Source organism: Parastagonospora nodorum (assembly GCF_000146915.1).
Source record: "Parastagonospora nodorum SN15 chromosome Unknown scaffold_39, whole genome shotgun sequence".
In the NCBI taxonomy this organism is placed as follows: Eukaryota; Fungi; Ascomycota; class Dothideomycetes; order Pleosporales; family Phaeosphaeriaceae; genus Parastagonospora; species Parastagonospora nodorum.
This window is the reverse complement of record NW_001884587.1, coordinates 97,725-117,981: the sequence shown is the minus strand read 5'-3', so window position 1 is coordinate 117,981 and position 20,257 is coordinate 97,725. Positions and strand designations below refer to the sequence as shown.

At 52.8% G+C, this 20,257-nt stretch overlaps 10 protein-coding genes across 10 annotated transcripts; 5 read left to right on the top strand and 5 right to left on the bottom strand.

Annotated features, from left to right (window-relative positions):
* Nucleotides 1–453: 453 nt before the first annotated feature.
* SNOG_15602 (hypothetical protein) lies at nt 454–2,709 on the top strand (the record flags this gene model as incomplete). Its single annotated transcript, XM_001805695.1, has 2 exons — nt 454–2,235; nt 2,353–2,709. 2 exons carry the CDS (start codon nt 454–456, stop codon nt 2,707–2,709), a joined length of 2,139 nt encoding a protein of 712 aa, XP_001805747.1.
* A 1,858-nt stretch (nt 2,710–4,567) lies between these two features.
* On the top strand, nt 4,568–7,906 carry SNOG_15601 (hypothetical protein; the record flags this gene model as incomplete). The annotated part of the gene is given in 5 exon segments (XM_001805694.1): nt 4,568–4,649; nt 4,696–6,671; nt 6,706–7,099; nt 7,149–7,257; nt 7,276–7,906. 5 exon segments carry the CDS (start codon nt 4,568–4,570, stop codon nt 7,904–7,906), a joined length of 3,192 nt encoding a protein of 1,063 aa, XP_001805746.1.
* A 44-nt stretch (nt 7,907–7,950) lies between these two features.
* SNOG_15600 (hypothetical protein) lies at nt 7,951–8,223 on the bottom strand (the record flags this gene model as incomplete). The annotated part of the gene is made up of 1 exon (XM_001805693.1): nt 7,951–8,223. The coding sequence occupies one exon, from the start codon at nt 8,221–8,223 to the stop codon at nt 7,951–7,953; it is 273 nt and encodes a 90-aa protein (XP_001805745.1).
* A 351-nt stretch (nt 8,224–8,574) lies between these two features.
* On the top strand, nt 8,575–11,057 carry SNOG_15599 (hypothetical protein; the record flags this gene model as incomplete). The annotated part of the gene is made up of 4 exons (XM_001805692.1): nt 8,575–9,543; nt 9,654–9,905; nt 9,970–10,504; nt 10,591–11,057. The coding sequence occupies 4 exons, from the start codon at nt 8,575–8,577 to the stop codon at nt 11,055–11,057; spliced, it is 2,223 nt and encodes a 740-aa protein (XP_001805744.1).
* A 605-nt stretch (nt 11,058–11,662) lies between these two features.
* Nucleotides 11,663–12,972, top strand: SNOG_15598 (hypothetical protein; the record flags this gene model as incomplete). Its single annotated transcript, XM_001805691.1, has 2 exons — nt 11,663–12,092; nt 12,113–12,972. The coding sequence occupies 2 exons, from the start codon at nt 11,663–11,665 to the stop codon at nt 12,970–12,972; spliced, it is 1,290 nt and encodes a 429-aa protein (XP_001805743.1).
* Nucleotides 12,973–13,384: 412 nt separating this feature from the next.
* On the top strand, nt 13,385–14,979 carry SNOG_15597 (hypothetical protein; the record flags this gene model as incomplete). Its single annotated transcript, XM_001805690.1, has 7 exons — nt 13,385–13,407; nt 13,435–13,463; nt 13,518–13,688; nt 13,798–14,028; nt 14,137–14,361; nt 14,434–14,594; nt 14,626–14,979. 7 exons carry the CDS (start codon nt 13,385–13,387, stop codon nt 14,977–14,979), a joined length of 1,194 nt encoding a protein of 397 aa, XP_001805742.1.
* Nucleotides 14,980–15,298: 319 nt separating this feature from the next.
* SNOG_15596 (hypothetical protein) lies at nt 15,299–15,938 on the bottom strand (the record flags this gene model as incomplete). The annotated part of the gene is made up of 2 exons (XM_001805689.1): nt 15,299–15,843; nt 15,908–15,938. The coding sequence occupies 2 exons, from the start codon at nt 15,936–15,938 to the stop codon at nt 15,299–15,301; spliced, it is 576 nt and encodes a 191-aa protein (XP_001805741.1).
* A 41-nt stretch (nt 15,939–15,979) lies between these two features.
* On the bottom strand, nt 15,980–17,337 carry SNOG_15595 (hypothetical protein; the record flags this gene model as incomplete). The annotated part of the gene is made up of 2 exons (XM_001805688.1): nt 15,980–16,412; nt 16,475–17,337. The coding sequence occupies 2 exons, from the start codon at nt 17,335–17,337 to the stop codon at nt 15,980–15,982; spliced, it is 1,296 nt and encodes a 431-aa protein (XP_001805740.1).
* Nucleotides 17,338–18,002: 665 nt separating this feature from the next.
* On the bottom strand, nt 18,003–18,359 carry SNOG_15594 (hypothetical protein; the record flags this gene model as incomplete). The annotated part of the gene is made up of 1 exon (XM_001805687.1): nt 18,003–18,359. One exon carries the CDS (start codon nt 18,357–18,359, stop codon nt 18,003–18,005), a length of 357 nt encoding a protein of 118 aa, XP_001805739.1.
* A 586-nt stretch (nt 18,360–18,945) lies between these two features.
* SNOG_15593 (hypothetical protein) lies at nt 18,946–20,175 on the bottom strand (the record flags this gene model as incomplete). The annotated part of the gene is made up of 2 exons (XM_001805686.1): nt 18,946–19,251; nt 19,597–20,175. The coding sequence occupies 2 exons, from the start codon at nt 20,173–20,175 to the stop codon at nt 18,946–18,948; spliced, it is 885 nt and encodes a 294-aa protein (XP_001805738.1).
* Nucleotides 20,176–20,257: the final 82 nt, after the last annotated feature.

Genomic DNA, 20,257 nt, shown 5'->3' with positions numbered 1-20,257 from the left:
ACCCAGTGGATGCGTTGCTGAAACGGCCAGGTCGTGCAGGCCAGTCTACGAGGTGCCATTGGTACCTTGCAGCCGGCCCGCAATTGGTCCTCGCTTTCTCGCGGTACGTAGCTCGATTCAATACAGTCATTGTGAAAGTTCATATTCACCGTCACTTGCACCTGACTCTCCTTCACCTGCGAATCTTCACACTGTTTTTTCTTTATTGCATTGTACGGAGCGTTGGGTTTCCTATCGTCATTGTTCTACCGTCTTCCATTCTGTAATTCTCGTAATCTTTCCTACCTCACACCGTCTCTCTGGTAGATACTTTTTCTCTCTTTGTGCAGCCGGCCTCCACCAACAACTGCTTTTTGACTCCTCATCTACAACCGACTCATCAAACGACCGTCGAACACCCCGCCGTATCTAATACAACAAACAGACCGCGCTTCGCAGCCTTCCACACACGTGATGGCTTCCTCTACGTACCAACAGCAACCCTTCCCGGCTGTGCCTCCATCTATGTCCGCTGGCGAGCATGAGATGCGAGACTACCACGCACCGCAAGATGCACCACGACCTACAATAAACCAGACACCAGACTTCAAACCATACCTCGGCCTTCGAGCTAGGCTCTCGCAGATATGGATCAACCGCTGGACTATTCTCCTACTACTAGTACTCGTACGACTACTTTTCGCCATCGCAAGCACTGACTCAAGCCTTGTTTCAGCACGTCGCGAAGCTCTCAGTGCTTGCACCTCAGTCGAGAAAATCGGCAGCTCAATGGCCTCTATGCCCCACTACATGTCCCAGGGTGTCAACGAGATGACTGCTTCTGGCATCGACAAAGCTGTTGGTGGCCTCATGAAAATGTTGGAGATGAGTGTCACTGGTGTCGAAGAGATTGTGCTGTTTGTCATTCACATGATGACCAGCACCTACCTCTGCCTCATCACACTCGCTGTCAGTGGCAGCCTTCACGCAGCTGTTGAGCTCGGTACCGAGATCAACAAGAAGCTCAACGAGACTATCGATGAAGTCACTGGCGACATCGGTAACTCCGTGAAGTCTGTCACCGAGGGCATCAACTCCATCATGGACAAGATCAACTTCAACCTGCCCGGGTTCAAGAAGCCTGAAATCAACCTGGACAGCTCCATCAGCAAGCTCAAGGCGCTCGAACTGCCTTCCGAGATGCAGGAAGGCCTCGTCAAGCTCAACCAGTCCATCCCCACCTTCGATCAGGTGCAGAACTTTACCGACAACCTCATCCGCACTCCATTCGAAGAGGTCAAGAAGCTCATCAAAGCTATGGACAAGTTCGAGTTCAACCGCACTCTGCTACCTGTCCCGCAAAAGGAGCAGCTGAACTTCTGCTCCGAAGGCAACTCGATCAACGAATTTTTCGACGACCTCATCGAGATGGCTTACAACGCCCGCAAGATCGCTCTTGGCGTGCTCATTGTCGCCGCGATCCTCGTATGCCTTCCCATGGCGTGGATGGAAGTTCGTCGTTACCGGAAGACACAAGCCCGCGTCGCACTACTCGCGGAGGGTCACGACGGGATGGACGTTGTCTATCTCGCATCGCGTCCTACTTCTTCCAGTATCGGTCTGTGGTTCGGCAGGCGATTTGGCTCACAGCGTCGTCAAGCTATCATGCGCTGGGCCTTCGCCTACGCCACTTCCGTCCCCATGATGTTTCTGCTGGCTCTCGGTATCGCCGGTCTTTTCTCGTGTCTTTGCCAATACATCCTACTAAGGGCCATTGAGGACAAGACCCCCGAGCTTACCAAGCAGGTCGGTGACTTTGCCGGAAAGGTCGTTTCATCACTCAACAATGCCTCCATGTCTTGGTCGCAGGGCGTCAACGGTGCTGTTGGCAAGCTGGACGACACAATCAACGACGACATGCTCAGCTGGGTGAATGGAACAACGACTGCGGTCAACAATACTCTCAATGGCTTCGTTGACGAGATGTCCAAGACTCTCAATGAGACCTTCGGCGGCACGCCCCTTCACGATCCTATCAAGGAAGTACTCAACTGCCTGATTGGTCTGAAGATTGCCGGTATTCAAAAAGGCCTGACCTGGGTCCAGGACAACGCTCATATTTCGTTCCCGGGCGTTGCAAACAACACATTCTCTCTCGGCGCCCTCGCCGCAGAGAGCGACTCAGGATCTGCTGCCGAGCTGCTCGCCGATCCCAGCGGCAAAGCCAAAGACGAAATCACCGAAGCCGTCACCTACGTTAATCGACCAAGATGATGAGGCGGCATCCAACAAGAAAGCCCTCATCTCCACCGTCATCATCCTCATATGGGTGTTCATCACTCTCGGTGGCTACATCTACGCATTTCGACCCAGCTTTTCCGCCGCGATCCCTACGAGAGCAACCGCGCCTACACCATCGACCCTGCCATCGACTATGAGCCCAAGCCCGCAGATGCTGGTGCATACGATCCCGCCGCGCCGCCATCCTATGTTGCCAATGACTACAACGTTAACAAAGCCGCGCCATATACGCTCGGCCACCGACCCTTCCCGACTTTCGACGCAGACCCAGAGTCCGAGAAAGTCGGCTCCGTCGGCGCGCATGCCATCACCTCGTCCTCACGCCCTGGACACCTGCGCGCAAGCAGCCATGGCGACCTAGCCGACCCGTCACCCGCCGAAGATCGAGCAAATCCCTTTTCCGACAATCACTTCCCGCGCGAGAAGTAGTTCCCACATAGTCCAGCCATTCTTTTCTATCCGATCCCATATTCTAGTCGATGGATTCCGCCAACGCTGACTTTCCCACCTGACCTTTTGTTAACTACGGACCTTCTGAGTCTCCCGGGTCAGTTAGTTGAGGTGCGGATTCGCCATATCGACCTGCTGATGCAAGCCGTAATTGCTCAGTGCTCCGAACCATGGATTTCTTTGAAGTTTCTTCCTTGGAAGAAGAAATATTTCGTCTCTTTCTTTGATGATGCGATCACACGCTCTCAGGAGAGACGGGGCGCGATTGTTTTCATTGCGTTGATGGCGAGCTAATTCTTTTTTGGCTTACCTCCGCAAAGGCGATTGCGTTTCTCATTTTTTGGTGTTTTTACATCTACATTCCCCCATTCATTTTGCTCAATACCCAAACCAATGTATTTTCTGTGTTTATTTGTTTAGTGTCAATGTCGCTGCACGGTGGTTGTGTATAAAAAAGCGATTTGATTCACCTCTTGTTCTTTGAATCCCCAATTGGGAGATGGAAAAGGATACGACGAAGAAGAAGCTTTTGTAAACCCTTTTCTCGCTGGGGCCATCTTCTCAACTATCTCTCTCTTCTTTATTAGTGTCTCTTTTCATTGACAAGGCTGTGTAATCTCCTTTGGTATGTCTGTTCCCGAGGTCCCTTACGCCCGATCTTCCTCACAGCCCTCCTTTACTCCTTTCCCTTCTACCCCCATCATCCCACACCGAAGCGCTTGGTATCAGCGGTCTCGTCATAACTGCGCGTGCCTTTCGCCGTTGGCTTGCCCGCCTAGCACGTCGACACTTTGTCAAGGACGTTGACCCTCACACGTGGTTGATTGTTGCCGCTAGTCAAGGACGCAAGGAGTACAAGGCCTGTGGCTGCTGTGATAGAACCGGCAATATGTGGACATGTCTCGCTCATTCGCCTCTTCCCATCAATCCCGCTCTACTTCAAACTCACCGGCCCTTGTACGGATGTATCGCCAGACCCGACACTGTGGCTGTTGCTGGGGGAGCGTGGGATGGGATGTTTGTGCTGATCGATAACAAGCGTTTATGGCTTTCTCCTTGCCCTCTCTTTCTCTTTGTCCATGCTTGGACTGGGCAGGGGACGGAGGGGCAAGTTGTCGCATTTCGCGACAGTTTGAGTTGAAAGTCGATGTAGATTGTGCCTGAGTACGGCTGGTTGAAGAATCCTCGTCACCTTTTGATGTTGGGTTGGTTTTGCGCGTTTCGCGCCGTTTAAGAGTCGATCCCGCGGCGCTTGCGCCCGGGGATAGGGAGGATATGGCGTTTCTTTTTGGGTGGAAACGGTGGTGCCAGATGGTCCAGGAGTGGACATCAACACCAAATCGAGTGGTTGTGTGTGGGCGGAAAATCTTTGGGGGAGAGACAGCACTCGGCTAGATTGTTACAGCGTTTGCGAGACTGTCGATAGCTAAATTGAAGGATCCTCCCCCAACATGACCACTGACCACTTTATGTACTGTTTTCGCACGCTCTTTATCTTTCCTTGATTACTGTCGTTGACACGAATTGCATGCACGGCCATGCCTAGGTAGCCGTAGATAGAACACGAATGAATACCAAGACCATGTTGCTGATTTGAATCTCGCTCGCCCTGCTTTTCGGAGTATGTATTATTTCTGGTTGTCGCGCTTCTGGTGCAGCATTCAGACACGCACGTGGTTTTGGAGCTATGACATCCGCGCCCGAGCAATGACGACGATCGCAGGCACGACTACCCAGCATCACCACTCACAGAGCTCTCGTTGCGCGCCAACATGCCGACCACCAACGAACACATGACCAAATGATCCCACGATAACCGTGGAAGAGTTTAGTCATCATGCTCTCCGCCTTCACGGCTCGGCCCATTGTCGAGCTGAAACAGCGCGACAAGTCCAAGATCGAGTCTATCCTTGCCTATGGTATGCAGCCTATAGCAGCTGCGCGCAGCAATACTGACCTGCACAGGCGATCGAGTGCTTGTCGGGCTGAACTCGGGAGCCCTGCGCATCTACCGCGTCAACGACCAGATAGAAGACACCGAGCCCGAAGCCAAGCAGAATGGCGACCACAACGACGAGACGGAACTGCCCACACCAAAGGCGAAGCCCGCAGACCTGCTGCGCGAGGAGGAGAAGTTCTCGCGGCGCCCAATACAACAGCTCGCAATCATCAAGGAAGCCAACATCCTCATCTCGCTCTCAGACAACCACGTCTCGATCCACGACTTGCAGACATACACACTGCAGGAGAAGCTGGAGAGGACAAGGGGGGCGACGACGTTTGCTGCAGCTAGCAATATTGTGAAGGATGCAACCACGGGCATACCCTCGATTGTGAGCAGACTGGCGGTCGCGGTCAAGAGGAAGATCATACTATGGACATGGCAGGACATGGAACTGACAGGCGATGCGGTAGAGATATCCCTCATCGCTACCGTCAAGAGTTTGACGTGGGCAACGGGTACCAAGATTGTAGCTGGCATGGACCCCGGCTTTGTCATGGTGGACATTGAGAACCAGGAGGTGCAAGACATTGTGAAGCCCGGCGCGCTCGGAGAAGGCGGTGCCCAGGGAGGCGCTCGCTTTGGCGCCGTGTCTTCGTCTGGCATGGGCTACATGGGCATGGCTAGCTGGGTACCGAAGCCGCTAGCAACGCGACTGGGTGAGGGCGAGATGTTGCTGGCAAAAGATGTGAACAGTCTGTTCATCGACACGGATGGCAACCCCATCGAGAAGCGACAGGTTCCGTGGCACTCGGCTCCCGAGATGATCGCATACTCGTACCCATACATGCTCACGCTGAACCCGCCAGCCAAGGGCAGCTTGGAAGTGCGCAACCCCGACACGCTCAACATGCTGCAGTCCATATCACTTCCGAATGTCACCTTCCTGCACGTCCCACAACCGAACATCAGCTTGGCGCATGCCGGCAAAGGCTTTTTAGTAGCCAGCGACAGGTGTATCTGGCGCATGGGCGCAGAGAGCTACGCTACACAAATCGATGAGTTGGTTGCTGGTGGGCGATATGACGAGGCGCTCAGTCTGCTCAACATGCTGGAGGACACTCTGCTGCTGGACAAGGAGGACCGTGTGCGGGAGATTATGATACTCAAGGCGCACGCTCTGTTCGACATGAAGAAATACCGCGAAGCCATGGACCTGTTCACTGACGCGAAGGCGCCACCAGAGCGAGTCATCTCTCTGTACCCCAGCGCGATCGCGGGCAGTCTTGCGCAGGAAGGAAGTGTCAAGGGCACCGATAGTGTTGGGGACGATGAAGAAGCGAACGGGGACAAACCTACGACAGATGGCAAGGATGCAAGCCCTACACCTGTTGCAACAATCGGCCGTTCAATGATGGGTAGACTGGTTGGCGGTGGCGGCGGTAAGAAGGTCGACTCGGATGCTGCTTCGATCCGCTCTTCCATCAAGGAAGATGTGCCAGACACACCCATCAAGAAGAGAGGCACTGATTCATCGGACAAGCCGAACTCAGAAAAGGACTTTAAGGAATCTGTTCGTGCTTTACAGTCGTTCCTCGCGCAATGTCGCGTTCAGATCAAGCGCTACATCGATACTGATGGTAACCTGAAGCAACCCCTGCCGGAACCAACGGAAAGCCAGCCTGAGGACTACAAGCCGCCCTTTCACAATTTCATCCTTCTCACAGGTCCGGCGAACCAGGTCGATTGGAAAGGAAAGTTGCTAGACGTTGCTCAGCTTGTCGATACCACTCTCTTCCGCGCCTACATGATAGCGTCCCCGAGTCTAGCAGGCCCGCTCTTCCGTCTGCCCAACTTTTGCGAACCGGACGTTGTACAGGAGAAGCTGTATGAGACAGGTCGATATGCTGATCTCATTGACTTCTTACACGGCAAGCGGCTGCATCGCCAGGCTTTGGAGCTCTTGGAGAAATTTGGCAAGAATGAAGCTGACGAGGAGGTTACTACCGCGCTACAAGGGCCGCAACGTACAGTTGGATACCCTCCAACAGCTACCACCGGAGATGATCGACCTCATCCTGGAATTCGCTGAGTGGCCGTTGCGAACAGATCCAAAGCTTGGCATGGACATCTTCCTCGCTGATACAGAGAATGCAGAGACGTTACCGCGTGGCAAGGTAGTCGACTTCCTGCAGCAGATTGACCTCAAGCTGGCTGTCAGATATCTCGAACATATTGTTGAAGAGCTGAATGAGACCGATCCAGACTTCCATCAACGACTTGTTGACCTGCTGCTTGAGAGGCTGCGGAGTGGTGACTTTGAGAGTGACGACGAGAAGAAAGAGTGGAGAGAACGACTGCAGCTCTTCTTGAAGACGAGCAGGAACTACAACAACTACCGCGTGTTCCAACAGTTGCCGTCCACTGGTACGTGTATCAATCATTACGTGTGGAGCCAAACTGACCATGTTGATAGATCCTGATTACTATGAGCCACGAGCTATCGTATTGAGCAAGATGGGACAGCATAAGCAGGCTTTGGCTATCTATGTCTTCCAGTTGCAAGACTATCAGAAAGCAGAAGAGTAGGTTCCACCTCGAAGTTACGGCGGCCCCATGCTGACAGAACTCTTTAGCTACTGCAACGAGGTCTACATCTCCACCCCGCAACCACAATCACCTACCAAATCTTTCCAGCCCAGCACGACCATACCCACGAGCACCAACATTGACGACTCGGAACCTTCCATCTACCACACACTGCTGTCCCTCTACCTCACACCAGCTCCGCCAAACAAACCCAACTGGCCTCCTGCTCTCGATCTCCTAAGCAAGCACGGCGCCCGTCTCCCTGCCTCTTCAACGCTCGATCTGGTGCCTCCGTCTTTACCCGTCAAAGATCTCGAATCTTACTTCCGCGGGCGCATACGCAACGCCAACTCGGTGCTGAATGAGGAACGTATTGTTGCCAAGCTGCGGGGCGTGGAAAAGGCATCCGTCATCGAAGCAGTACTGCTTGGCGACGGCAAAATTGGGCGCGACGGTCGTGTGATACCAGGCGGGTTGAATCGACGCGTTGTAATCGACGAGGACAGACATTGTGCAGTGTGTCACAAGCGCTTTGGAGGCAGTGCGATTCGCGTGTACCCGGACAATAGTGTTGTTCATTCAGGGTGTATGAGGGGGAGCGTCGGAAGGACGAAGAGCAGTGGTACGGGAATGGGGTGGCGGTAGAGTATGTGTGGTTCCAGTCTGGTCTTGATACCCGTTGCAGTAATTCAATCTTCGTCAACCACCTCTTCACCGTATGTTTCCTCGTCTTTGGCGGTGCCCTTGTCGGCGCCGACAGCTTTGTCTTCTTCCATCTTATGCGTCAGGAAGGTGTTGACATTGCCCTGGAGGGTTCGCAGCGAAACTTGGAGCGAGGCGAGGTATGCGACGCGGTCTTGGGTGGATAGTGGGGAAGACAGTGCGGGGAGGTCCGTGGTGAAGACTTTTGGGGACGCCGCGGAGACGGCGGGAGAGGTGTATGTTGCTGTGAGAAGAGGCATTTTGGCGGATTAAAGTTCGAACGGTGGTGTCGGTGGTAGTAGGTAGTGTGGGGTCAAAAGCGTGTCTGGTGAGGGAGGCGTGGGCGGGGCTGGAAGCGCGACACTAATGCCCATGCGCCGATCAGTCAACGGCGCATGGATGCAGCACACCTCAGCCTCTGCTGATGTGGTTCCTCTGCAACGCCTACCCGCACATCCAATTCACTCTCGACCTCATGCTGGCCATGATTGTATTATAGCACCCCTTCTCCTTTTCCATACTCGCGCAAACCTCGGCCGCCCGCGTAGCTGGGGCCATCCCAGCCGCAACACCGTCTCACAGTGCAAGACAGCTGCAGGTGCCGTACAACCATGTCAAGCTTCTCTCCACCACCGCAAACGCCGACACTGCGCCGCCCGGCTTCGCTCGACGACTCCGAATCGGATGGCTCTCAAGCGACTCTGCAACATCGCCGCTCTCCCTTGCCTGCACCCGCACGCAGCGTCAAGTCGCCCGCCCAACCCCAGGCGCAGTCCGAGACGCCCCCAGTAGCGCACAACTTCTCACGGCCCGTGATTGCGCGCGGAGAAACAGAGCATGTAACGCACAGCCAGGGTCACATCGGCGCGCAGCTGGGACACCGACCGAGACAGCGCTCACAGGGCTACTTTGAGCCCAGCTTGTCGTCTGCCCGCGGCCTCGACAGAGACACGATGCCGCCCTCGCAGAGCCACCTCAATACGAGCCAGATTGCCGCCCAGGCTGCCTACGCCCACCAGAACGCACAGCACAACCGCAAGCGCTCCACCACGATTCCCGCGCCCGGCGACAACGCTGCGCCCTCTGGACGTGGGCAGCCGGGCCAGATGAGCCCGCCGCCTTTGCCGAGCCAGATGACCTTCAGGACGAATGGCGTCACCTATCAGAATGGGAACAGCATGGGCGTGAACCGCATGGCGGCGACGACGGCGGCGAATGTTGCCTTTCCACGGAGTCCGCTGCATTCGCCGGGCATGGAAGGGATGCAGCAGCAGACACATGGCTCGCCCAAGCCGTCGTCGACGCCGGAGCCGCTGCAGCTGCAAAAGTCCAAGGAAGGGAAGAGCAAGATGAAGCTGTTTAGCTCCAAGCCGAAGAACATCAAAGTCGAAAAACAGCAGCTGGACATTCGGCCGCAAGCGACGCTGCCATCACCGGGAAAGATTGGCATTGGCATCCATAGCTCGCAGGCGCTGAATCGCATGATGTTGAACCAGTCGACAACGAGCTTGGCAGAGTCAGGTGCCAGCAGCAGCAATGCGTCGCTGTACTCGTCGGCGAATGCTTCAACGTCGACATTAGTGCCACCAAGAAGCGATTCATTCTTACCACCGGCGCAGAAAGAGGAGAAGCACAAACATCACTTTTTGTCGCGGCAGAAAAATAAGTTGAAGGATAAGGATGAATACAGCTTACCGCTATCGTCAGCCAACAGCAATTCGAGGCCGACGGATCCAAATGCGCCGCAACCATTGTATTCTTTTGCAGCTCCGGCATCGCCTGGGCATGCGAGCTCGTTTGCGAATTCCATGACTGGGTTGGATCTAAGACATGGTGGAAGGCATTTGCGGCGGGCAAAGAAGGAGGAGAAGGCGGCGCAGTATCTGGATGCACAGTTGGAGCCGCCATATCGAGAACGGAATCAATCGTTCAGCATCGAACGGTCAGAATGGCCATCGGCTGCGAGCAGTATTGGCACTACGCCTAGCCATGCCACGCCCGGACAGGCGACGACTGAGATGCTGAGTCTGGGAAGTTTGTTCGGCATCAACGGCCTATCGCCAGATGATGCGTGGCCATTGCTAAAAGCAAGAGTATTGTTGATATTCGAAGGCGAAGACCCGCGGCCACCTGTCGAAGATTTCAACGCCCTCGTCACCGTCCACATAAAACGCTGCGTCCACAAGCGCTCGCCCATCCTCCTCATCGAAGACCTCAACGAACTCTTACAAACGGGCTTCGGCTCCCTCGACCAAACATTACGACACGTACCCGATGACCGCCTCATCCCACATCTAGTAGAGATGTGGCTCGTCGTATTTACCACCATCCTCCCCTTCCTCCAAGCCGTCTTCCTACCTCTCGACCTCGAATTTCGCGGCTCCGGCATAATGTCGAGCGCGCAAGCCGCCGAGTTTTGGGGCGTCATGCTCCCCGACGAAATGAACACCAAATCGCCCGAATCCAAGAACAAAAACATCCCGATCTGGGCGAACTCGAAGTCGCGCATCACGCTCCTCATGTCCGCGACATCGTCATCTTGCCCGATACGACACCTTATGGCCATCTCTCGCGCCTCAGTCTCGAGAATTTAAATGCCGGCCTGGAAAGCCCATCGCCTATCCCAGATGTCCGACCTGGCACGGCGGGTAGCGCAAGGAGTATCAACGACCCCAACAACAGTCACAGCTCAGGCGGATACCTCGACTCCACAACCACGTCCTCCACCCGCTCCCGCGCCACCTCCAACACCTCCGCCGGCTCCTTCTCCTCAAACCCCGCCTCCCACCCCGCCACAATCAACCACCTGCACCCTCCTCCCTCTCAAATGCCCCCGGCTCTCCGCCAGCAACCCATGGACAGCGCCAAAGTCACCGAGACGGTCGGCAGGATGTTACAATGCGTCAGCGTGCTGGTTAGTTTGCAGAGCGGCGACGAGGCGCAGGAGAAGATTGGTAGATTGAACAAGGAGTTGAAATATAATTGGTTGGGCAGGGGCAGGACGGGCAGGCAGAGGCAAGGGTTTGTGGGGCCGAGACGCGGTGGGAATTTGAATTTGGCTGCGGGGGGAATAAGTATTCCTGGGCTTGCGTAGGGTTTTTTTGGCGGGTTGGATATGGGGTTGGAGAGGTTGCGGGCAAAACGGCGTTTTGCAATTTTGGATGGATGGATGGCTGCATGGGAAGATGTGGTTGGAGGTTTGGCGTTGCGGATTGCGAATTGCGCTGCGGTTGTGATACACGAGACTTGCTCACGTTTGTACGATTTTGTTGATTTGGGGAAATGAGAAAGAAATACCCGTTTGTCAAGTAGTATGAATTACACGATTTTCAGACTTGCATTTTGCATTTCTTGTGTGATATTGTGGCATTTCTTTTAACCACCGATGCGATAAGCACAGCAATGAGGTGGATGCTATTTGAGTAGAAATAGATCGGCTGAGTGCTCAGGGTGGCTGGTCAAGATAGGTGAATTTGGATGCCGACTTATGATGGTATACAGTGTAACCAAGTTATGGTTAGACGGCGAATGGGAGATGGACAGAGAAGCGACGCGTCGCGTCGGGAGGTTGTCATATCGCGATAGCGCAGCACGGGCCGAATGAACCCCTTTCCCTAGATCACGTTGTGATCTGACTAGGTACCACGCGCGCCCGCCTACCTCTTCGAAACAGTTGCCATTTCGAAAAGCTCAGTCCACATGGGATCCCCATTTCACTATGCCAAAGCTAAGCGAATGCGCAGCGATTCGCCAGAAGATGTCGAAAACAAACGACCACGCCTGGACGGGTCCACAGATCACGATGAGAACAATGTACCGGATATGAGCATGTTGAACGATCAAGGGATGGAGAGGATGGAATGGAAAGCAAAGTACTCCTTGGACCTTTTCGCAGATTTCATCCAACTCTCTAAATTCCTGGCTGCTGGCGAGAAGAAGCGTGTGCCAGCCATCAGCAAGAAGCATCGGCAGATCAACCACAAATGGAGTGAAATTAATCAAGTATTCAAAAAGTTTTTGATCGATCTCAGTGAAAAGTATGGGGAGCTTGAGGGCTTGATGGGAAAGGCGGTGGATGTGGTTGGTAAACACGAGCGATGGTGGGAGCTCACTAACATTTTCGCACCTGGTAAGTTGAATACAGTGCAGTGCGAGATGCGGCACTCACGATGTTAGGAATTGACTGCGGTGTACTCCGCCCCCTACAAGAACGGAGTGTCCCGACGACCGTCGACTATGCCGACTATATCCGGGAGAACATGTACATCATCTGGGACCCCACAGTCCCCTTCAGCGACTGGGAGATGGACTGGTTCTTCGAATTTCTCGATGAAGAGGTCCATAGAGTTTTCGACATGAGCCGCGAGGCAGACACATGGATAGCCTCTGCTCAGCTTACTATCACTGCAAAAACGGACATCCTTCAGTCGCCAACACAAACGACCATTCTCGATTCTACGTTGCTACATCATCACGCACAATACGACTGTTACCTAAGGCAAATGCTCACAGAGCGCTTTGACAAGCTCCGGTATGTCAACGCCGCCAAAGCGTGCCGAGAAGTGCGCGAGCGAATGAACAGACATGAGTGCGAAGCATACGAAGATGAGAAATGTGTATTCAACATCCTCCTACCCACCTTGGAGATTCTGCAAGGACGCGCCAAGTATGAAGTCTGCCATGCTGTAATGCTCGCCACAGGTGCCATCTTGCCTGCCGAACTCGCGGACCTGGTCGTTGAGTACACCCTACTAGCTGAAGAAGTCCCGTCTGATCCTGAAATCTTCGTTCAAGCCAAGCACAAGGTCTCTGGCCGAGAAAAACGTAAAGCGAGACTGGTTTGTGAGCATACTCAAAGAAGAGCTGTGCTCACCAGCAATGAAGAGCTGTTTGAGCCCTGGGTTTGGGGACCAGATTGGGTTGAGATTGAGCCGGACTATCTGTCTGGAGAGGATGACAGCGATTTAGAGAGCAAAGCCGATATGTATGCTTCGATACAGTCCCCATAACGAGTATTCCAAAGCTAAGAATGTTGTCAATGTTTGTTGTTGCTGGACGAGATGGACTGGTCACATAACCTTGGAAAAGTGGACCGAACCAGGCTTGATTGGGCTTAGTGTAACGAGAAGTGCGTGCATTGCAGCCATTCAACACTATTTCTTGCGATACTTAATTCATCCTCACCACACTCATGTTACCCTGCGGCCGTGTCAAACGCATCTCGCTGGCTCGAAATGCAACGTTACTTCACAATGTGGTGAGCGCAGGGCGCAGGACTGTCACGATACGTCGTGTCATTCCATCAGAAAAAGGTCACACGCGTCCAAGGTCGTTTGGTCTCACTCCTCCAAAAAAGGTCAGGCCTGGTAAAACTCCGCACGGACCGCAGGAATGTTCAGGTGAATCATTGCCCGCACTCCCATGTCGTATACTTCTGCTGACGTGTAAGTTTGCTTTCCGATTGAGACCAGGATCAAGGGCCCCCCACCGAAGCCTGAAGGTAGATGAATGCATATCCCACGGTCGAAAACATCTTTCATAATATGTTTCCCAGGATCTTCACGGTATCATGCCGCGGTAGCAGAATGGTCGCAGTCTCAAACACCAATCGCCAGTTTCGAGTCAAAAGAATTATCACTAGCCAAATGGCCGCTTGCAAGAACTCGAAAATACACCCTCCTTGGTTCATATAGCTTAGATGAGCATCGCAGATTGTACATTCCGGGTAGGACTTTCCCACCACTCTTCTCCATTCGAGCGGACCAAGTGATTTTCATTTCAAAGTTGTAGCTTGCTATGTAATCCATCCCGCATCTTGCTGACTATTCCCCTAGGATCGCCGCCCCATTTGCCGCCATCTATTGACCAGAAAGAACTTGATATTGGCTCGGATCCAAATCTCTCGAATGCTGTGATACCCCGAGCCATGGATGCGGTGTGTCCCGCAATCCAGATCATGAACCCTTACTTTGATCTCGCTAGTCTGCATTTCATCGTTGAGCCGTCTGTGCTAGCTGAAATGCTGCTTGGGCGGCCAAAACCTCTGCTCATTTTCGGTTCGAAAGGTATGCCGACGTTATTAGGGAGACTGATACAGCCACCTCATCATGATTCAACGAATTCTGCTAGGACGGACTCTGCGGAGACGAATTCTGTTAAAACAGGCTCTGTAGGTGCAGATTCTGTGGACACAGATCCTGTGAGAACAGACTCGGCGGAAACGCATTCCGTGGAAGTTGGAGATACGGAGGAAACTTCATTGAAGGGCTTCAACCCTGGAGACGCCAAACTTCGACACGAAATCACCGAGCCTGCGGATGGAATACCTGCAGGATCCAATTACTGCCGAATAATCCAGTACAAATGGGGAGGTATCAGCTTTGCTATTCACGAAAAAGGTCAGTATACTAGCTTGAGGGCATTTCCCTAACCGTTCTGGATCAACTCCGCAACTAACGCTTTATATATAGTCAACGCATGGTCTCTAAACGAGAATATTGACGTCGATGCAATGCAACCTCCAATCAACAACGACATGCCACCCCCACCCGAGCCTCAAGAGTATTCAGAACAACCTATTACGAGGGTTGGCAGTCCCATCCCCCAAGAGCTATTGGTCGACATCAAGTGGGTGACCGGACTCAATTTTACTGGCAAAAAAGCTAGCTGCGCTCTATTTCTCCCGCGTTAACAACATGTGCATGGCCCACCCAATAGGGAAAGGTCTAACAAGGTTCTCGGTGAAAGATCACTCGAAAATGATACTCGAGTGGGAGAAAGAGCGCCAACTCGAGCTTAAAACACTGCACGCGCTCCTGCTCAAGTTGCGATCGGAGATGGAGGCGTCGGGATCGGAAGTCTGTCTGTTACGCCCTACACCTGCTGCCAATATCAGGGACCGATCTTGGGAACTGTACAAGGTCGGCCTGGACGATCCTTTTGTTGCAAAGTCCGTGAAGGAGTGTCGGGCCACGTTCGCCCCGTGGAAGCAGGTGAAGCAGGGGCAGGGGAGTTAGAAACAAAATCATACAACTCGGCACGGAAAATATCGATACCTACCATGCTCTAAAGACACATTATGTGGCATTTGTACACTACAGTTGCCTCACGCAAAGCTTAAACCTCATATGTGCGATTTGACTACCCAATATGATCAACAGTTGATCCCGAAAGACGTTTTCACGTAGCCAAGTCAGTGCACAAAGAGAAGAGGTAAGTATCCGATGCTCAAGGGGATGAAATATCAATCATCTAGTAACCTGGCTCGCCATGAGCGCAATCTATCCCATTAAGCTACCCACGCAAAGCAATATCTCATACAGAGCTCATCTCAAGCTAAACATCGCGCCACGACCCAGGAGCTGGAAACCACTCATCATCATCCCCTTCCCTTGCCGCCCATAATGCAGGCAATGCAAGCCCTTCAAAAGGTACATTATGAACATCCGCATGACAACACATCTTTGGTGGGCTGGGAGTCCTTGCTCTCGGACTGGGCGTTTTTGCGTTTGGGCTGGGCGTCTTTGCTTCGAACAAATCCACTCGGTCTTTCACATGTCCTGACAATTTCCTCGGCGTGGCCGTTTGACCTGACATGCCTAGAAACAGCTGTGGTGTTGCAGCAGCATGCGCGTTTTCGAGCTCAGACTCCGTAGCATCGACCCATTCCACCAAATGGGTGAGCTTGGGAAGTTTAGGTGTGGTACGATCGAAGACTGGCTTTAATCCACCCCCAACCGAACGCCCGAGCTTGAGCTCATCGCCTCGTGTTGAATTCTCGCCTTTCGCAGGGGAGGTATGAAGCTCCCAATTTCGAGTGTGTTCTGGAGGTGGAGATGACCGTTCTCTAATTGCCTTTGCACGCTCTTCTTTGATGAGATCTGTCAGTAATGTAGCATAGTCCGAGTCGCTGTGAGTATGGCCTAGCTTCCGTTCTGTTTGGACGAGCTCCTTGGCTAGCTCTCTCATAAGCCATCTCGTAGGAGTGTGATCCAAGACCGGAGCGGTATGATTGTGCTACAAGTCTTTTCGTTCGACGTCCGGTGGAGGCGGCGCTGTGACGTTGGCCGTGTTCTGATTGCGTCGTTGCGGCGGGGTAGCGGAAGCAGAGTCTTTCCTTCGTTTTATCGGGATTGCGAAGTGAGAGTCTGCACTAGACAGCGGTGAGTACTGATCGTCTAACGGATCTTGTTCGAATGCATCTCTTCTTGTCAATTCATCCGAATGTACGCGTACATTAGAGTAAGGATCGTCCAATAGAGCTTGTCCGACTGCATCCCTTCCTGTTGAATGATACGAGTGTATGGGTAAACCTAAGTAAGGGTTTGTAATGAATGTTGAATAAGATTTTGTCGGACACAGGGGTGCTCCAATCGAAGGATTGTGGGATCCTTCGAGATGCGTCGAGGCGTCTGGGTTGAAGTCCTCTACCTTCTGTGGAACATTTGGCCTGGGACAATTTAGCAGTGAGATTGATTGGCGCGTCACGCAACCTGAGACTTGAGTTCTTACCTTGATACGTTCCCTAGACCCAACTCAGCTGCTGGATGACGCATCGAAGACGCTTGGTGCTCGCTAGATGCGTCTGGCAACAAAGTACTTTGAACACCTTGCTCGTGATTTCTTGTCTCCGCCATTTGGTCATTCAAGACTGCGGAAGACTGATTGTTGAGTTGATCGGTGTCTGGCAAGACTGTGGTGAAGGGCTCACCGTTCTTTGTCCCGGCGGACAGCACCCTGAAACGCGGGTACTGAGAGCGGTGAGCCTCGTTTGGAGATTGCATAACGCTGGTTATTAGGGGCTGGTTTTCTTGTGCAGTCCTCTTCTCGTAATCCATCCAGTATTTTGGGCTGTGTGCTCCCTCTTCCGGGGCTTCCAAGGTTGCGGAGCGTGGTTCAGGCCGAACTAAATTTGCTGCTTGAGAACACGAAACGCATAAAGGTATGACGGGTTCCTGGATGGAATGCGCGCGGGTTGGCGAAGAAAACATTGGTTCGCAAGACTTCTCGGAAGATCTGCGAAACTTGAAGATTCTCCTCCACCATGGCTTCGAAGATTGCGACGCGCTAGGATTGCTTGAGGACTTTGCTTTCAATGATGACACGAAAGAGAAGTTCGGATCTGCGGACGGATTCGTGTCTGGTGGAAGGGGAGGAGTTGCATTTTTGTCTGGATTCGCTCGCCTATGCGCCCACTTGGACCTTCGTTCCAAAGAGCGAGCTCCCTTCGCCCTCATGATCCGATCCGCCGTAGCCGCTGTTTTTAGGGCTTCTTTGTGGACTTTCTGGACCTGAGCTTTGGTACAATCGAGGTCCATCTGATCTAGAGGTCGACACAAAGGTTTCTTCGGCAGCTTTTTGCGCAGCATGCCCATCTTGATTCTAAGAAGTCAATAAGGGGTAAAAGACGGTTTAGGTATGACTTACATCGTCGCCGAGGATTGGTGCGCAATGTAGTGAGCGTGCGGGTGATAAGTTGTTGATGACTGATCTAGCAGTGTAGCGAGAGAATCTGAAGATAAATGTGGTGTTGTATGGTACTGATTAGTGATGGAATGACATGTAAGTGAAAAGTGGATTTCAGTGTACTAAGCTGTTCTGGAGGTGTCGAAGTTCATTCGGCATGGCCGCACACCAAGCGGCAAGGACTTTGGTCAGGAGTGCTTACCTCAACAGTTCAGTGCTACTGCTCGAACAAATGTGCGAGCCAGCCGAATGTGTACCTAAAAAATGAACACATGGATTGAGCGCTTACCAGTATACCACTGAAAGGTTTTGTTAAGCAGCGAAATATCAGAACGTGCAGCGGTTCCAGTCTGGCAAACAATGATAAATTCAACTATGCCTTGTCAGAAACCAGGTCACCGGGTTCCATCACACCACCCGTACCCTATAAACCCTCGACCCCTCCTCCGCTTCCGCATCCATCGGCCTGATACCTAGCAAATCACCTACCAGCTCACCTGCGAGACAACAACATCAACATCAAATTGACTTCAACCGCAGCCAATACAGACCTATCGCCTCAACACTCCAGACCTCAATCCCTCTTTATCTTCCCAAACCACCTCTCAAACACCCCCTTCAACCCTCTCTTCCCATCAACGGCATCCTGAGCTATCCGCTCACGATCGATGAATCCACTGAACGTGCGATCGCGATCACAACCCCGACTCTTGCCATCATCGGTGTTGTTGACTTGTTCCGATGCGGCCGTATGATTCAGATTATCAGATGTGCTGGACGTTGTTGGTCTGGTACTTGCAGTAGCAGGTCTTGAGCTTGCCGAAGTGTGTGAGCTTTGGGGGCGTTTCGGTACTTTGGGTAGGGAAGGGGTTTTGGAGCGACGACGCTGGTCACGGGCTTCGAATTCGCGGAGAAACCAGAGGGGCGGCATGACCAGGGCTGGCTAGTGAGTGCTCTTTATTGGATGAGAATGGTATGAGAATGTGGATGTGTTGCATACGAAGTGGGATGAATGCCTAGTGAAGTATGTTCATAAGTATAATTGAAGCCGATAGCAGTTGCTAGTAGTTCTTGGACGTAATGGACGCATTGAACGTGTTGTAATGTCTCAAAGGGGAAAGAAGCTGCTGAGTGCTGAAGTTACGATGCGTGGCTCCTGCGTGGGTTAGTACCTTATCTCAGCCAGAGGTTCACTTCACGAATGGGGTTATACTGATGCATGTACATATATTCTGATCTCTAAAGCTTTGTTTATTGCTATTATTCATCTTCTCAGACCCGTCTTCCCACTTTTTGGGTCACGAAATGTCGTCCTATGCACCTAGCCTCACGCTATGCAGCCCATAACTCCACAGTAAATGCGATACCAACGCCGATCAAAATGCGAAACTCCGAATGAAATACCAATTTACTAATCACTATACCGAGACAAGATATAGTGCTACATGTTTGGTATGTACTACATCGAGACAAGGTGCAGTACTGTGTGCGTACGATGACCTAGATCGAGACAAGATCTAGCGCTGCGCATACGAAACATGCTCGGGTAGCTCAGGAAGGGGAGAGACATCCGAATTTTCCAAGCTATCCTTGCGGAGGCTGGCACGAGATTTACATATCTTCAGCGAGTGCATAGACGGCATCATGCTGAGGCGACGTAAAGTGTTTGTGACGGGCTGCATAGAGGAACTGGAGCGCTTCTCCTTGATAGCCTTAGGCTTCTTCGCAGTGGGAGTACCGCGGAAAGCCTCGCCCTTACCAGACTTGTGAGGGACGAGAAAGGAATCAAAGGTGGCGCTGAGGTTGTGGCGGTGAGCAGATGGCTGTGGTGCGAGAGGACTACGCACGCGTGGTGTAGAAAAACCAGACGAGGGTGGGGATGATGGTTGCCGGTGCGAAACAGGGCGACTCGAGAAGTAGTCGTCACCGCTGGCTGAACGAATGTGCGAAAGCCGTGACATGGCCGGGGGTGTAGCTTGGAAGGAGAATTGGCGAGATACACCAGGCGGCACAATGGTAAGTCGCTTTGATGCCGCCCGTGTGCGGGCAGCGTTCAGGTCGTACATAGACTGAGACACCTGGGCATGGTAAGCGCGATAAGTCATACGGGTATCTCTACCATGCTCATCCGTCAAGCGAAAGGCAGGGAGATTTGAAGCACGACGTACCAAGTTACGTTCCTGAACCTGATGGCTGTGCTGCTTCTCCTGCTCGATCTTGGCAAATGCCTCCATCTCGCCAAGCTTGTCCGTCCCAGCAATGCCCTGGGGGACGAGCTCCTTGCGAGACTCATGGTGAATGACCAGGTCCCGTGGAGTGTAGGCTCGGAGGTTATGGTTGAGTTCACCCATAATGAGCGCATCATGATCGCCTTTGGAGAGCGCATGATCGTAGTAGCGAGCATTATCAGCCTGTGACGGAGGCAACGCGGAATACTCAGATCGGCTGCTCGTTGGGAGGGAGGCCAAATAGCTGCGTGTTTCAGACTCCTCATCTGAGATAGAAGAGGCAGGACTGCTCGAGGCATCAGGATGCAGGTAGAACCCATCCTGAGTCTCAGCCTTCTCCAGGTCTAGCCATGAGCTACCGAGATCGGCGCTGGCTCGAGGTGAGGCCTCACCTTGAGCACGCTCTTCGGGCTCATCAGGAGAGACCGGGTACATGGCCGGAAGTTGCACAGCGCGCGATGATGCTGGCGTAGCTTCTCCGCGTGTGGACAAAGACTGCGAGAAGTGGATGGATGCCATCTTAAGCGGTCTGAGTGTGCGTTTGATGGTACCGGTAAGAAGCTGTCGAGCGCGATGTTTGCGACTTTCAAGCTGTGACTCC